The sequence below is a fragment of the Euprymna scolopes genome, chromosome 5 (genome assembly GCF_053919585.1).
Source record: "Euprymna scolopes isolate OS-2025 chromosome 5, ASM5391958v1, whole genome shotgun sequence".
Taxonomy (NCBI): Eukaryota; Metazoa; Mollusca; class Cephalopoda; order Sepiida; family Sepiolidae; genus Euprymna; species Euprymna scolopes.
The window spans coordinates 133,203,475-133,221,484 of NC_136486.1; the positions used below are offsets into that span (position 1 = coordinate 133,203,475).

At 34.2% G+C, this 18,010-nt stretch overlaps 1 protein-coding gene across 1 annotated transcript in view; it reads right to left on the reverse strand.

Moving 5' to 3' along the window:
- Positions 1–1,144: 1,144 nt before the first annotated feature.
- LOC145276631 (uncharacterized) overlaps positions 1,145–18,010 on the reverse strand; it is a 46,632-nt gene continuing 29,766 nt past the window's right edge. Inside the window, exon 5 of the mRNA XM_080127822.1 lies at positions 1,145–2,085. Coding sequence (XP_079983948.1) covers positions 1,281–2,085 — 805 coding nt within the window. The 3' untranslated portion in view covers positions 1,145–1,280. The remainder of the gene's footprint in view (positions 2,086–18,010) is intronic.

Consider the following 18,010-nt stretch of genomic DNA (forward strand, 5'->3'; position numbering starts at 1 on the left):
CATGCCAGGTTGTCCTGACAACCCTGTGTTTGAATATGTTTTATTAAATTTAATTTTCTCATCATTTTGTTCGAATCTGTTCGGGCATCCTACTGGATGCAATATATTCACCTGTTTCCTAGACACCCCAGACAAGAGGATCTGAGTTCTTGCAATGATAAAGGTGTTTCGAAAGGAGCATGAACTTCTAGTGAAGTTTTTTTTAGCTTGGAAATTTATGTGGTCTAAATTATATATGATTACTATGTTTTAATATATCTTATTAAATTTAATTTCCTTCAAATTTATCATTTTGTTCTAACTGGAGATGAAGCATTTTACCAGTTTTGAATTTCATGTGATCTAAATTATAAATAAAACAAATAAGTACAAGATTCACATACTTTACAAGAAAATGGTGTATTCTCCATTGTGTTAGCATGTATCAAACATGAATTGTGTGAAAATAAAGAAGATACACCATCACAAGATTATGGATTTTCTCAAATATGTTTCACCAAATGAAGAGCCACAATGACTTCTTTTTTTATATTTTACTGAAGTTAGTTTGAAGAAATTAAGAGGTCCCCTTTTGGAGCTAACACTTGATTTTGCTATTCATTAAATTTATATCCAAGAGCTCTTTTGAGGATAAATGCTGTCTCTTTAAAGGCTGCTATTTGTATTTCGCTACAGCTCAGTCTTCCAGAGATTGTCTCTAAGTAATTTTTTTATATATTTTTTCCATTAGCCCAGTTCTTCCTACCATAACTGGTATAATGCTTAATTCTGTCAGAGACCATATCATTTTAATGTCATTCTTTAAGTCCTGATATTTCATAATTTTTCTGAAGTCAGCTTCATTTAGGCCATAGTCATTCAAGACAGTTACATTAATGATGAAAGCAATCTTTTCAGGTTTGTTCTAGCTGGCAATATCTGGATCTATGGACTTGTCTTTGATGTATCTTTCTGTCTGTATGTATTTGTTGTAGTACACTGTCACTTTTTCATGAGGTGATATTTTGTAATGTTTTTATATTCGGCTCTATTTAGGCCATAATTATTCAGGAGAGTTATATCAATGATGAGAGCAGTTCTTTACGTTTTTGAATTTGGTTTATTAAATTTGATTTCTGAGAATTTAGGTGACTTACATTTTCCACGACTGAATGACAGAACCTGCACTAATCATATTTTTTGTAGTACAGTCACTTTCTTAAATCTATTTGAGTTTTAAGAAATGTATTATTCAGCATGTTTTTGAATGTGCTTTAATAAATTTAGGCCATTTAGAATAGTTATAGCAATGATGAGAGCAGTCCTTTATGTGTTTGAATATGTTTTATTAAATTTGATTTTTGAATAAAAGAAGTGCTGCAAACTTTACAAGAATATGGCCTTTCCCCAGTGTGTGTTCGTATATGTCTCCTTAGATTTGATTTCTGAGCAAAAGAGGAATCACAGATTTTACAAGAATATGGTTTCTCTCCAGTGTGTGTTCTCACATGTCTCAGCAAAATTGAATTCTGAATGAAAGAAATTCCACAGATTTTACAAGAATATGGTTTCTCTCCAGTGTGCGTTCGTATATGTCTTGTAATATTTGATATGTCTGAACAAGAATATCCGCAGATTTCGCAAGTGTACGGACTGACTTTGGCATGCTTTCGCATGTGTCGTGCCAGGTTCGCTCTATAAGTAAAATAAGCATCACAGACTTTGCAAGAATATGGCTTTTCTCCACTGTGCTTTTGCATATGTGCAATTAAATTTGATTTATCCGAGAAAGAGGAAACACATTTCGTACAAGAATATGGTTTCTCTCCAGTGTGTATTCGAACATGTTTCACCAAATGTGATTTCTGAATGAAACAAATTCCACAGATTTGACAAGAAAATGGTTTCTCTCTTGTGTGTATTCGTATATGTTTTGCAATATTTGTTTTGCTTGAACAAGAATAGTGACACATATCACAAGTATATGGGTTCTCTTTAGTATGCTTTTGCATGTGTTGTGCCAGACTTGATTTATGAGTAAAAGAAGAGTCACAAGTTTTGCAAGAATATGGCTTCTCTTTAGTACGTTTTTGCATTGTTTCATCACTTAGTCACATTTTTCCACAAGAATATTGTCTTTTTTCAATAAAGATGTTTGACATTTACTGATGGATGATTCATGCTCACAATGGTATAAGTTTTACCTATTTTACCAAACATGTTTTATTCTCCATTGTATTTGAATATACACCAAACATGAGTTGTGTGAAAAAAAATACATCATCACAACATTATGGATCTGTGTCAGACAATGTTTCTTTTATGGTTTCATTTTACTTCAGTTGAAGTTCTCAGAAATCAAGGTGTCCATTCCTAGGGGCTAACATTTGATCTTTACATGAGATACATAGATATTCAAATAGTCCATAAAGTTCTCTTTTACCTCTCAAACACAGCTAGTCACATTTTTTTGTAAGAATATTATTTCTTTCCAATAAAAATGTTTGACTTCTACAGATAGATGATTCACGCTCACAATAGAATTTTTAAGGCTAATCTTTTATGGTTCATCAATAATTTAACTTTTTACCAATATGAGAATAGAAATTGTGTTTATAATGAATAACAAAGAAAGTGATGATCCATTTAAATTCAAATATCTACAAGCAGGAACATCTGTAAAGAAAAAAAAGAAAGAAATTAAATTAAACATTTTTTGTATTATTCAGCCAAGTCTCCATCCAGATTTCCATCTATAAATGTAGCACAAAGTAAGTTTCAGCAAAAATGTCCTTTATTTGTTACAAATAAAAATAAAAACAGTAGTCATTTTGTTCTGTCAGCTCTAAAATGAAGGTTTTTATCATATGCTCGATTTTCCCAAGCTGATAACACTAAAAATACACCATAGTACTTTATATATATATATATATATATATATATATATATATATATATATATATATATATATATATATATATATATATATATAAACTTTAAAAATAATTAGACAGCTTGGAAACCATTAAAGGTGCAAATATTTTATCAAAAGAAGGAAAAAGAAATTATTCGATTTATTAAAAGAATTTCCTTCTCTTTTTATAATTGAAATGTATCTTATTAATTTATGATCATAAAATATCCATCATTGGAGAAGTTTTCTTTGCAAGAAAGCTGCTTTGGGCACATGATCATCCAAATGTTAAGAAGGTTGGCAAAAGATCTTGGAAACCCCGTTAATAAAATAAAAAAATTAATTTCAAAACTTTAAGAATAAATAGCCAACTGTTTAAAAAAAACACTTAAAGGTGCAAAGGAAGAAAAAAATCAAATTCCTTCTCTCGTGATGGATATCTTACGATCCAAAATTAATAAGATACAGTTATAGAGAGAGAAAGAAAAAAAATCGGATTAATTTTTTTTCTTTTAATAAAATAATTGCACTTTTAAGTGGTTTCAAAACAGTTTGTCTGCTTATTTTTGAAGTTTTTAATTTTGTTAATGGTGTTTCTACGAGCTTTCGTCAACTTATATATACAAACAACAGAAGAGAAAATCATTGAAAAACAAATTCACTGGACTGGACATCTGGTTAGAATAGGTGATAGAATATTCCCTAAACATGTGTTTTATGGTGAGATACATAAAGGAAAGAAACAGAACATAAATTGATGTAAAAAGTTTAAGGATGCCCTGAAAACCTACTTGCAACTACTTGAGGTGGTAATTTGGCCGTAAGCGGAGGGATACAAAGAAAAAAATGTAATCCCATGATTCCCTTCCTTTTATCGACCTCTCTTTTCTGTCTGGGGTGGGCACATACTTTCTATCCCTCTATAAATGAGAGGAGGGGGAGCACCCCTCTCCCTCAGCACTAATTAGGTTAGTTTTAAAGAAGTAATGGTGAAAATCAATTGTATAATCTGTAAATTGTATTTTAATATTGTAATATATATATTGTATACATTTTATAAAATAAATAGTGATTATATTTCTCATATAAATTGCGACCTGTGTTGTGTGTTTTTGTGTCTGCCATAAATGTCTGCATTAAAGAATGAGACGGCCCTGAGGACAAGAAAGGTTCCAATCCGAATGCCACCAGAGTGAAGACATCTTGAGAGAATGAAGGAGCTACACAGCCACATGCAACATCTCAGGTATGCTTTATTTTCTTGATACTCAGACCCTAATGACTGCCCTATCTTCACATCATCATGGTACCATTTCTAAGACATTTAATGTGACATGTGGGTCGGTCACACACCAATGACCGGCTGATTGTGTTATACTAGGGGATCACCACACTTTTCAATACATCCAGGTACACTTTGGTGTTGACTTTCAAGCTGACTTGGAAGATGTGAGGTGGTACTTGAAACCACACCAAAGACCATAATGTTGGTCGAAAACTGTTTTCATCACCCTAGGCACGTCTATGTTATTTGTGGCAATCCAGTGATGCATTTTGAGAGTGCTGGCAATGGTTCGGTTATCATAACTTGGATTGGTAGAGAACATGAGTTGCACAGTGGTGCATCTTCGATTTCACTCATTAAACATTGTGTCACTTTCAGACATAATAGAAGGCTCCTATCGCTTTTGGGATTTGTACACAACTGGCCAACTAGTAGATGGTCTGCAACAAAAAAAAACAACAGTTTTCACTGAATGGAAATGGAATCATGTTGTCTTTTCTAGGGCGGTAATTTTATTCCAACATGTACAAGTTAAAAACAAAATTTTAAGAATATTAAAATAACTTTGGTCTTAACTTATTGGTAAAAACAACAAATTTGTTTTTTTGAAAAAAAAACCAAAAAACTAATTAATTTTTGTGATTTCTTTTAAAATATACTATCTTCATTCCGTGAGGTACATGATAAGTTTTTCTTTATTTTTGTTTACCACCATATGTGCCAATCTGAATAAGTGCAAAAAAACAAACAGACTTTTTACTTAGTTTTCACCTTAACATTTTACTTTAAAATCACAACGTTTATAAGCTTTCGGGTATGCTGAAAACAAATATCGTATTTAAATTTTCCGCAAATAAGTAATTTACCGGATATCGCGCATATTGTTGGCATGCACATCAATCGCCACCACTTTTAACATAAGGAATTACATCGCTTAATATCCGAAAAACTACTTATTTGCGGATATTTAAATGCAATATTGGATTTCAACACAATCGAAAAGTTGAAAGTCTATAAACATTGTCATTTTAAAGGAAAATGTTTCGGTGGAAAGTTTAGCAAAACTTGTAGTAAAAAGCATTTCAAAGTAATGGACTTTCCAGAAAGGACTTTTTAGGCTGTTCACCATGCAACCGCTTCGCAAAAGAAGAAATCCTTTGTAAACAATCACAGATAAAACGTCACCAAAAAAAAAAAGAAGAAAATACAGAAAAGTTTGTGTAGTAATACAGTAATTTACAAAATCTACATACCAAAATGACACAATAAAAGATGGTGGTGAGTCGAGTTTGGAGAACTGGACTGAATGAATCAGAGATTATAACGACGGTCGAATGCTGACAAGAGTCCAGTTTGATTTTATTACAAGCTATTTCGGTGAAGAACTTTGAAAATTAAAAGTGTCGAGAGAATGGGAATATTACATGATACACGATGAATTTTAAAAGTTGAGGGCGTTGAGAAATGGAAAGATTTAAATGATTCACGTAGAACTTTAAAAATTGAAAGTGTTGAGAAAATGGAAATATTACACGATACATCTCAAATTTTTAAAATTGAAGGCGTTGAAAAAGGAGAAAGATTGAACGAGTCGTGTCGAGGTTTGGAGATGTCGAGAAGGAGAAAGATTGAAAAGATTCACGTCGACCTTTAAAAAATTGAGTGTTGAGAGAATTGGTGCAACTTTTAAAAACTCCCGTAGGATTTGTTGGATTTTCTTTTTTAATTGTTGTCGCGACTCGTGAAGTGAAAGTGTGGGAATACAATTCGGTTAAATGTTGGAGGCACATTCAGAAGTCAACGAGAAAATTTGCCATGCTATGGATAATTTAAAATATGTGCATATTTATTTAACCACTTAACTGGTAGTTATTTTGATAAAATGTTTAATAGTGTTTAAATGTAATGTGCTTTAAATATTTCAATACACTTTGGGCAGAAGTTAAATGAGTTTTTATTAACATACAATTATTCACTTGAACTTTAAATGTGCATTTGAAAGTCAATCTGAAAATTCATCATGCCTTGGATAATTTATATATGTATTCAAAAGCTGGACATTGCAAAAATTTGATGCTATGGAGAAGTTAAATACACATTCAAAGCTTGGATGGTGATAATTTGTCGGGCTATGGAGAATTTTTTATATGCACATGCAAAGCGAACTTTGAAAATTTGTTGTTTTATGGAGGTTTGAATGGCAATGCCGGACTCTGAAATTCGGTTGTATTTGAAAAGGGGGAAAAAAAAGTTGTCACTTTTAAACAAGAGCTAGCAGGGAACCGATTGGCTAGCGTAGAGACTAGCAAGGGGCCGATTGTCTAGCATAGAGACTAGCAGGGGACCGATTGGCTAGCGTAGAGACTAGCAAGGGGCCGATTGTCTAGCATAGAGACTAGCAGGGGACCGATTGTCTAGCATAGACTAGCAGGGGACCGATTGGCTAGGGTAGAGACTAGCAAGGGACCGATTGGATAGGGTAGAGACTAGCAGGGGACCGATTGGCTAGCATAGACTAGCAGGGGACCGATTGGCTAGGGTAGAGACCAGCAGGGGAATGATTGGCTACAGAAGACACTAGCAGGGGAACAATCGACTACTGAAGAGACTAGGAGGGGTCCAAGTAGCTGAGGTGATCTTTAAGGATCAGGGGGGGGTGTAGTTTGATATGCTGTAATTTGCATATCAAAACCTACACGTCAGCAATAACAGATCTGGTCAAGATGGCGGTCAGTCGAGTGTGGAGAACTGGACTGAACGGATCAGAGATTATAATGGCAGTCGAATGTTGATAAGAGTCCAGTTTGATTTGATTATAGTTTGTATGATGTACAGAACAGAGCGAAGATGAAATATTCCCAAAATCACATAATTTGATGAAATAATTTTTTTATTCAAGCAAATAAAATTTTACGACTAAGCGAGTTGTAGTGTTTTCATCAGCCATCATGGAATTTGATGAAATAAAAAAGGAGCAGACAACTGAAATTGAAGTTGAGAAGCCAAAAACTATGCCTTACGTTCAATGCGGTTTAGTAGTAAAATCGCTAAAAATCGTAAATGTTGATTTTCTTAGTTTTAAATAAAACTATGTGATCGATTTATGTAATTTTTGGAATATGACATCTTCGTTCTGTAATGAGGCCGTACATCATACACACTTTTCTGTATTTTCTTTATTTTTAATTGCCACCATAAGTGCCAATCTGAATAAGCATCAAGGATAGTTACAAAATATCCTCCCCTTCACATGTTAAGAATGTTGTTGTTACAAATTGCCGGGGAAATTATCCAAAAGGCCCCAAAGTACATATATTTTCTTATCCTAAACTTTCTCCATTTGGATACGTGCCATTAGAAGGGAATATTTTATTCCAACCAAATATAGTAAAGTAAGTGATGTTATTTGTTAATAATTAAACGTGTATTGAATTAGAACTGTATTCAAGTACTTTCATAACGTTTGATAACATTGTTAATATAAATAAAAGTACTTTCATAACGTTTGATAACATTGTTAATATAAATTAAAGAAACAATACTATTTATTGCTAATACAGCAAATATTATGTTGATATCTTTAACTGTTTATTTTTTTATAAGGCTAAAAACTCTATCAGGAAGGATGAAAATTTAATTTAATTTTGTTTTAGGTTTTAAAATTATAACCTAATATTTTTTACATGAGAATAATTGTCAAAATGGTTTTTAATAATAAATAAAACCTTTCATTGAGTATGTCCAAATATTTGAAAGTTCTATATTTTTTTTCTAAAGTCGGTTTGAAAATTATTCACCTCGTGGTTATTAATAAAATTAGCTGTGACTGAGCGTTATATATTAAAATTGATTGTTTCTTTTTAGAATTATAAAGAAATAATTTTTACATGAGAATAATTGTCAAAATGTTTTTTGGACCAAGTAAAGAATAGATACCCTGTAGCAGACGCCGCCGCCTGGCAGTGCCCGGCGCACATTTCAACTAACACCGGTAATTCGACCTTGACATTAGCACAAGCACATGGCGTCGGTTGTTTGTAAACACATCAAATAGCAAACAAGCTTGAATATTCGCCAGCATTTTTTTAAAAATATATTTACAAAACTTTTGAAGATTTAAAAGAAAAAGTATATATTTACAAAACATTTTTTAAAGTAAGTAGCAAAAGGAATGTATTTAATTTATTATTTATTCTTTAAAACATTAACTTCAGCGACAATTAATATATTTTTAAAATAATATTTTTAAATATTAAATTTTGACGAATATTCGCGAGCAAGATTTTTTTTTAAATAAAAGATATTTCAATAAATGGGTGTCTTTCTGAGTGCGTTTTTAATATATTTACAGAACTTTTTAATAACTGTTTTATTCTTTTTATCAAACAAAAATAGAACTTTTATAATGACATATATATTATGGACTGTTTTTCAAACATTGAAATTTTAAAATTAAAGTTAGTTTTATTTAAAAACAAATTAAATAAAAAAGACCAGGCGTTATTTTTTTTTCAATTAAATTATAAACTTTATTTGAACTTTCAACAAACTTTTACAGACATAAAAATAGACTTTATAAATATTTTATAATAATTTTTTAAAAATATATTTAACGAAAAGTTTTTTTTTTATCATTTCATTGTTGAATAAAATTTCAAAGTAATAAATGGTGAAAAAAAATATCTCAAAAAGAAAAAACACCTCGTCTTTTTTTTTTTTTAAATAAAACTTTAATTTTAAAATTTCGATGTTTGAAAAACAGTCCATAATATATATTTCATTATAAAAGTTCTATTTTTGTTTGATAAAAAGAATAAAACAGTTAATAAATAAAAAAACAAAAAAAAAACAACAGCCCATTAAGTTCAAATAAAAACTGTTTGAATAAAACTTATAAAAAAAGGTTCATTCTATATGGTTTGGGCCATTTTTTTTTTTTTTGTACGTTTTTAATACAATTCAATATTTATTTACAGTGCGATGTATGTCGGTGGTCAGTGAAGGAGAAATCCTTCTAGGCCAAGGCAATTTTTATGCATACTAAAATCACAAGTATAAACAATCGAGACTTAAAAAATATATTATTTTATTCACATATCTTTTTATAACTTTTATTTTTATAAAGATGAAATGTAGTATCACATGATAGAAATCTTTTTATAATTTTTTATTTTTATTTAAAAAAAAAACGCACTCAGAAAGACACCCATTTATTTAAATATCTTTTATTTTAAAAAAAATCTTGCTAACGTATATTTGTCAAAATTTAATATTTAAAAATATTATTTTAAAAATATATTAATTGTCGCTGAAGTTAATGTTTTAAAGAATAATTAAATAAATATTGAATTGTCTTAAACCCCCCCCCCCAAAAAAAAAACACTGTACATAAAAATCAATCTTGGTCGCAAAAATCCGAAACAGAAACAGACACCCATTTATTTAAATATCTTTTATTTAAATACATTCCTTTTGCTACTTACTTTAAAAAATGTTTTGTAAATATATACTTTTTCTTTTAAATCTTCAAAAGTTTTGTAAATATATTTAAAAAAAAATGCTGGCGAATATTCAAGCTTGTTTGCTATTTGATGTGTTTACAAACAACCGACGCCATGTGCTTGTGCTAATGTCAAGGTCGAATTACCGGTGTTAGTTGAAATGTGCGCCGGGCACTGCCAGGTGGCGGCGTCTGCTACAGGGTATCTATTCTTTACTTGGTCTGTTTTTTTAATAATAAATAAAACCTTTCATTGAGTATGTCCAAATATTTGAAAGTTCTATATTTTTTTCTAAAGTCGGTTTGAAAATTATTCATCTTCGTGGCTATTAATGAAATTAGCCGTGACTGAGCGTTATATATTAAAATTGATTGTTTCTTTTTAGAATTATAAACAAATAATTTTTACATGATAATATTTGCCAAAAATATTTCTTTTTAATTTATTTACTTGCCTCTCTACGAGGACACAGTTAGACACAAGGTCGGTTTTAAATGTGGGAAAATTTAGCTCCCCAAAAAGGGGCACTCTGGATAGGAACAAAAATAAAATAAAAATTGTCTCGGTCATGAAGGATTTCTCCTCCACTGACCGAGGACAGAACAAATGAAGTGTAGCATGAGAACAGATACTACACTGTGATTATAATTATTGTAAATGTTTGTTTACAATCTTTTCTTAGATTTTAACAATAGTTTGCATTATGGTATGAATGTTTTCTTTACTTATGTTTTTAGGTATGTGAACATCATTTTCGGCCTGAGGATGTAATAAAGAAGTCAAGATTCGATGATAAAACGTTGTGAAATGAACACGCAAGATGAGAACATTAGTCTGAATAATCTCTAAAAGTTCCAAAAAATAACATTCAACTCATGTGATTTTTCTCTAAATTAAATTAAAAAAATATTTCTGCACTAGTAACTTTGGTTTGTTTGTATTTAAATTATTTGTTTGATTTCAATTTTTTGTATTTTATCGTTTGTTTTCATTCTTAAAATTATTTATCGATGGTTTTCACTTTTAAAATTATTCATCGTTGTTGTATAATATGCTTTTTAATTCTTTGTTTCCTAACTTCATAATTCAGTTTTATCAGTATTAAATTGTATATTGCTTTAAAATTACTTAATTTTACATAGATAATATTTATATTTTATATTGAATTTAATTTTAAGTATTAATCGAACTGTGTTCCTTTTTCTTTTTAAAAATGTTTTATTGCTCTTTTTCAAATGGCCCTCATATAGTACTGACAGTCTGACAAATCTTACCTACATTGCCTGCATGCATTTTTCAGTTAACAGGCCTTCTTACTTTCGGTGGCCGTGGTTGAAGTCAGCCATTGTGAAATTTGCTGAAGCTGAACAACATGCCACGAGAAGATAACTCAATGTAAAGTGCCGACACTCCCTCCCATCTTTAATTCTAGCTTTTCTTCTTAAAAATCGAACCTTTTGCTCGGTATCATAACAAATTGTTTTTTTGCTGTAAAAAAAAAAAAAAACTACTTGATGAAATTAAGTGATTTTTTTTTAAGAACTTCGTTTCATAACGGATACGTGAAATATAACCTTTTTTCGATATTTTCATTTTTTAATGTCTTGACTAAACGGTACAAGTACCAATAGCGCGAATCAATAAGTGCACTAGCACCAAATAACATTTCACTGTGTTTCGATCAACGACATTCCACGAGAGGTAGAAAAAAGCTTTTTGTTTATCACCACAAGCGCTAATTTTGACTTTCACCAATTTTCCTGTTAATAGTATAACGATAAACTCCGACAAAAAAAAAGAAAAAAATATATCTATAAAAACAAACAAACACACAAAAAACCCCAAAAATAATGCGCAAAGTTCAAGCCAAAATAAGAAAAAACAAAACAAAAAAAAACAAAAAACAAAACAAAACAAAACTAGGTCACATACGCAAAAAATTTTTCCTTGTAAAAAATAATAACAGCTCCCTAAGTCGAACTACTTACAATATCGGAGCCGATGCGTATTTTGCAAGAGGGGTAGCAACCCCTCTTGCAAAATACGCATCGGCTCCGATATTGTAAGTAGTTGTGTACGTCCGCCAACAAACACACAAAAAAAGCACAGTCTGTATTCTGCATAAGTATAAAATTATTTAAATGCTGCAAACCAAAAATAGGGGGGGGGGGGGATCTTACCTTTCATTTAAGGAAACTGGAATCAGTAAAAACAAAACAGAAAAGGATTATTTTTTTTCCTGTTTTGTGTTCAAAACAGAAAACTTGATCGGTTAGTTAGAATTTCTTAGTCAACACAAATTCGTTCTTTTTTTGGTATTATTATACAAACACCGTGACAGCGTTAGGGTTAGGGTTAGGATTAGGGTTAGGGTTAGGGTTAGGGTTAGGGTTTAGGGTTAGGGTTTAGGGTTAGGGTTAGGGTTAGGTTTAGGGTTAGGGTTAGGGTTAGGGTTGGGGTTAGGGTTAGTGTTAGGGTTAGGGTTAATTCGCTGTCACGGTGTTTGTATAGTTTTACCCTTTTTTTTTGGGTTTTGTACATCCATATTAGTTAAAACTAAATGAAAATTTAAAAAATAAAAAAATTGGCGTAACGGAAGAAGAACCGTCAAGGTGCGAGTAAAAACCGGTGTTATATGAAAATCTCACATCGGCCTCAAAATATTCCGCCATTAGATCACAACCAGACCGAATTGCACGTTTTAATTAAAAATAAGTAATAAGTTAAAATTTTTTGGCAGATTTGCCGTTTAGTTGTACAAATAGCTTCGAGCTCTATTATTACAAAAAGGGGAACGTTGGGTCGTGAGCGCTTAATGTGAACCACGTTCTTTAACAACAACAAAAAAAAGATAAAGTTTAAAATGATTAAATGTGTTTTATTTTATAATTTAAAATTTTATTTTATTTAAAATATTGAACAACACAAATAATACGTTGGTTAACAAATAATAAAAAAGAAATAATGAAAAATAAAGTTTTAATTATTAAATGTTTTATTTTCTAATTTAAAATTTTTATTTTCTAATTTAAAATTTAAAATATTGAACAATACAAATAATAAGTATGTTTACAAATAAAAAAGAGATGAAGTTTAAAACTCTATCTTGCATTCTTTCTATTTTTTATTTGTTAAACAACGTGATTTTCTAAAATTTTACCATTAATTTAAATTAAATTTTAATCATAGGATTACATTTTCAATAATCACGTAAATATAAACAAACGTTTGTTTACATTAAGTGCTATAAACCGGTGCCGACCTAACGTGTTCCTTTTTTTGATAGTAGGCTTCGAGGCTATTTGTACAACTATGGCGAAAATTGTGGGAACGCAGGCTTACCTCTTAAATAGCCTCGGTGTGCGCTTTGCCGACGCAGCATTACGTGTCTGAGAATTTTTGTAGGAATTTTTGACACCCCTAACACGAAACTGCGAATAAAATATAAAAAACTCGTAATTTCTCTTTTAAAAGTGGGTTGTTTATTTTCTTTATGGATTATACTTCCAAAATAAACTATTAAAGTTGTTTTAAAAGTAATAGAAATATAATTTTTTTATTTTTTAAAAAACAGTAATGAAATTAATTGAATTTTACGAGCTCAGTATTTTTCAATTTTTTAAATTTAAAAAATCTATCAAAATTTTTCTATTGATTCAATTTTTACGATATTTTCAGGGTCAATGTGAAATTTTATGCTCTTTCCAATAAACCAAATATAATATTTTAGACAAACTTTTTTTTTAATTCACGCCCCCACCCATTTTCAAGTGTCTAAAAAGTAAATAATTAATTTACTCACCAAAGTTTTATATATCACAAATTGAAGATAAAAGATCAATAAATAATATATTCAAATTTAAAACAAAAAGGAGAAGTGTTTTTTTTTTTTTAGAAATTTACCTATAAAGTCCGAAGTTTAAAACCTTTTCTTTTTTTTCTTTTTTTTTTTTTTAAAACACGTTGTTTGTTTTTTCTTTTCTTTTTTTTTAACGAAATTTTGGTTCTGGCTCCTTTAATTAAAAAAAAATAGGGCTTGAATTACATTTTTCGAGTAGTTATAAGCTTGGAAAGACAGGGGGTCGAATTAATTCACGCCTCCCATTTTGAAATGTCTATTAAAAAGTAAATAATTAATTTACTCACCAAAGTATTATATATCACAAATTGAAGATAAAAGATCAATAAATAATATATTCAAATTTAAAACAAAAAAAAAGTAGTGTTTTTTTTAGAAATTTACCTGTAAAGTCCGAAGTTCAAAACCTTTTTTTAAAAAAAAAAACACGTTGTTTGTTTTTGTTTTTTTTTTTTTTTAATGAAATCTTGGTCCTTGCTCCTTTAATTGAAAAAAAAAAAAAAATTAGGGCTTGAATTACATTTTTCGAGGAGTAATAAGCTTGGAAAGACGGGGTGGAATTATTCAATATTTTTCACGAAATTTCTGACACACCTAACGCAGCATCATGATGCTGAAAAGGGTCCAAGATCGCGCCTGTGGCCTAATATAACAATGCAGTCTCCTGCATCGGCTGGTCCTTTCGGTGGTTGAATTTCTGGAGAAGGCCGAGCATGTTTGCCAGTTGTGCAAAATTAAAGATCCAGCTATGGTCATCCCATTGAGGCTCACTAAAGGGGCTTATGCCATGTACCAGCAGCTTGGGGATGAGACGACAATAGAGTAGTTAAAACAAGCGTTGTATGGAGCATTCGGTGCGGACCATTTTGTTGCCCAGAGGCAATTCTCTGAACATCGGCTTGGGTTAGGAGAGACTGTGGACGTCTACCTGGCCGACCTGAAGAATCTTGCTGCTTCCTTTGGTGGTGCAAGCGACCGAATATTGGCATGTGCCTTTTTGTCTGGGCTCTTGGATGACACCAGTAGGCTGTTGTGGGCGTCGTCGAAGCTCAATGAGCTTGGGTTGGAAGAGTTGTTACCTAGAGCCTGAAACATCCTAAAGGACAATGTGGAGCAGATTGTAATACTCACCAGAGTAGCAAGCATCCACGTATTTGTGTATTGTGTGGATATGCGTGTGAGTGGTGGCGTGACGGAGGAGGGGTGGACATGCCACAGGGAGGTGTTGGGTGGGAAAAGAGGAAAAAAGATGGCGCCTGGTGTTTTATAAACTGTGGTCTCGCGAGATCACGAGAAAACAGAGGGCACACATGCAAATGAGACAGGGTGAAAAACTGGATAAAAAGCAAGCTTGAGTGAGAGGAAGGGACAGTGTCGTTTACAGTCACAAGGTTATTGTGTTACTATTGCGAGCATTGGTGCCGACTGAAGTTGAATTCCATACAAGCTATTTCGACTATTGCTGTGAAAAATGACTGACTCAAAGTTTGATCTGAAACTGATTCCAGAGTTTGATGGGTCCACATCTGTCGTTGACTGGGTTGAGAGGGTCGAGTTGACCTGCAATCTCTGTGAGGTAAAGAGAGTGCACACTGTGATTCCCCTGAGATTGGCTGGGGGTGCTCTGAGTGTGTACCAGCAACTTAGTGCCACCGAGAAGGTTGATGTCACCGCTATACAAAATGCGCTGTACAAGGCATTTGCAATGGATACTTGCACAGCTTATGAGAGATTCGCCTCCAGGAAGCTCATGCTGGGAACCGTGGATGTGTTCTTTGCGGAATTGAAGAAACTTGCTGTGCTGTTTGGTAAAAGAGTGTCGGAGAGGACATTGGCATATGCATTTGTCGCCGGCCTTCCCACCCGTGTTAAGCAATTGTTGAGAGCCTCTACCAGTGTGTCCGCAATGGTATGAAGCACTCGATGGAACGCGCCCGGGCTATCATCAGAGATGAGGAGGACCTGGGGGAACCAGTTGTGATGGCAACAAAGGCAGCCCAGAATGAGACCAAGGAGATTCCCAGTCTGAGCCCCGTGACTAATGGAAGATATTACCGCTGTGGTCGGCGAGGTCATTTTGCGAGAAGCTGCACCAACAAAAGGCGGGAGCGACTGCACTGTTTCCAATGTGGCGGCATAGGGCACCTAGCCCAAAACTGTGCAGGAAACATGTCAGGGGGCAGGATGTCAGCACTGCCCTACTCCCCAGACAAGATCTAAGTGACGGGCAACCTACGATAACTGTGTACATGAACCGAGTGCCCTGCACAGCTCTTCTCGACTCCGGCTGCTAACATACCATCATGAATGCCAGATTGTGTCGGACCTGGACTAAAAGGAACATTAAAGTCACCACAATAGGCGGTGAGACATAGGCATGCTGTGGAGCTGGAACCATGAAGGTCCACACAGACTCTGGTGTGGCCGTGGAAATTAATGTGTTGGTGACATGAGGGGATTTGCTGGGGTTCAACGTACTGCTGGGCTACGATGCTATCAAGGCACTGGGGGGAGTGATCATCGAAAGAGACGGGAGCATGCGCTTTTTAAAAAACCTGGTGTGTGCTGCAATCCACATCGATCGCCCTGACTTTAAGGTGGGCTATGACTATAGCCAACAAGCCTGGACTGTGTCATGGAAGTGGACCGAGGGAAGGGCACCAACCGAATTAAAGAATCGCATCGCAGAATACCCTATACCTGATGAGGCTCGTGATAAGTATGAGCAAGAGCTTGAGGCATGGATCCGAGATGGATGGCTGATCCCCTACCCCAAGAAATTTGGTCCACCCAAGGGTCTGATACCCTTAATGGCGGTTATCCAGCATAACAAGTCAAAAGTAAGACCAGTGCTGGATTATCGTGAGCTCAACCAGAACATTGAGGCTTACACTGCCGATGTTAGCATGTGCGCCAGCAAACTGAGGGAATGGTGCCAGAAGAGCTCCAATGTGTCAATATTAGACCTGCGGAAGGCCTATTTGCAGGTGCAAGTAGATGAGATACTGTGGCCATTCCAGACTGTGGTTTCGGGGTCAGAGGTACTGCCTAACACGACTCGGCTTTGGTCTGAATATGGCACTGCAGATCATGAAGACCATTGTGAATGCGGTGTTGTCTCAAGAAAAGACCATTGAGGACACAACATCAGCCTACATTGATGATGTGTACATCAATGTGGACATAAAATCTGCATCGTATGTCAGGGAAAAATTGGCTCAGTTTGATCTGCAGTGCAAGAATCCTGAACGTCAGAAGTGCACATATTGGGATTGGACGGCACCCTACTGATGTTGTTATGAGGTGGACCGTTTTTTTCTGGTGTGGGAAACTTGTTGGACACTTACCAGCCTGTGGCTGGCTCCGTGTAGCTGTGGGTGTCATTAAACGCAGAGCGAATTTGGGACGATGTGCTTGATGATGGTCTTCTAACTGATGCAGACCACGTAAATGTGTGGGCCAACGCTAGTTCATTGACATTGGGAGTCACATTAGAGCAAGGAGGAAATGTGTTTGAAGATCAATTTAGCAGAGCTGGACGCTGTTGTAAAGGGAATAAATCTCGCACTGCAATGGCAATCGAAGAAACTGCACCTGTACACGGATTCTCTCTGCGACTACCACTGGGTGTCTGACACGCTTTCAGGATGGACAAGAATCCGCACTAAGGCAGCCAGCGAGATATTGATCCGGCGAAGGCTAGATATGCTGAAAAGTCTGGTCTCTGAGTATGGACTATCAGTGGGGGTAATGCTGGTAACATCACATTGTAATCGTGCCGACCAACTAACTCATCTACCTCACAGATGGTATGGAGCCATGAAGATGGGTGTGGTGCACACTGCTTGATCTCACACAGTTGCAATTGGTGCGATTAGCCCATGTCAAATGCAGAAGATTCATGCACAGAGCGGACATCCAGGTGTCAAGAGAACAGTGTATTTTGCGAGGTGTGTGGACCCAGCAGTGATAAAGGCAGATGTCAGACAGATTATCAAGCACTGTGAGGCGTGTCAGTCTATTGGTCCTGTACCAGAGCAATGGCGAAAAGCACAATTGGACGTCAAGAAGGTGTGGCAGTGGATGGTGATGGACATTACCCATTACAGTGGTAAGCCCTTTCTAACTCTTATCGATTGTGGACCCTCACGTTTTGCGGTATGGCACATGATTAGACAGGACTCGGCAATGTTGTTCGCATCTTGTCATCCACTGTTTTTGAGCGGGGTGCGCCAGAGGAGATGACAGATAATGATGCTGCTTTTTGCAGCCAACAAGTTTGGTAGCTGTTAGATGAATGGGGGCGTCCAACTAGAGAATTGCTGCCAGAAAGCAATGTACCATTACAGAGGCCACGTATTGGTATAATGTCACGCCAAAGGATAGGAAATAACCTACAACAGCGCCATCCAATGCCATATACACATATCGTGTTAGACTAAAGAGAATTGATGCTGCACGGCCAGTCAACC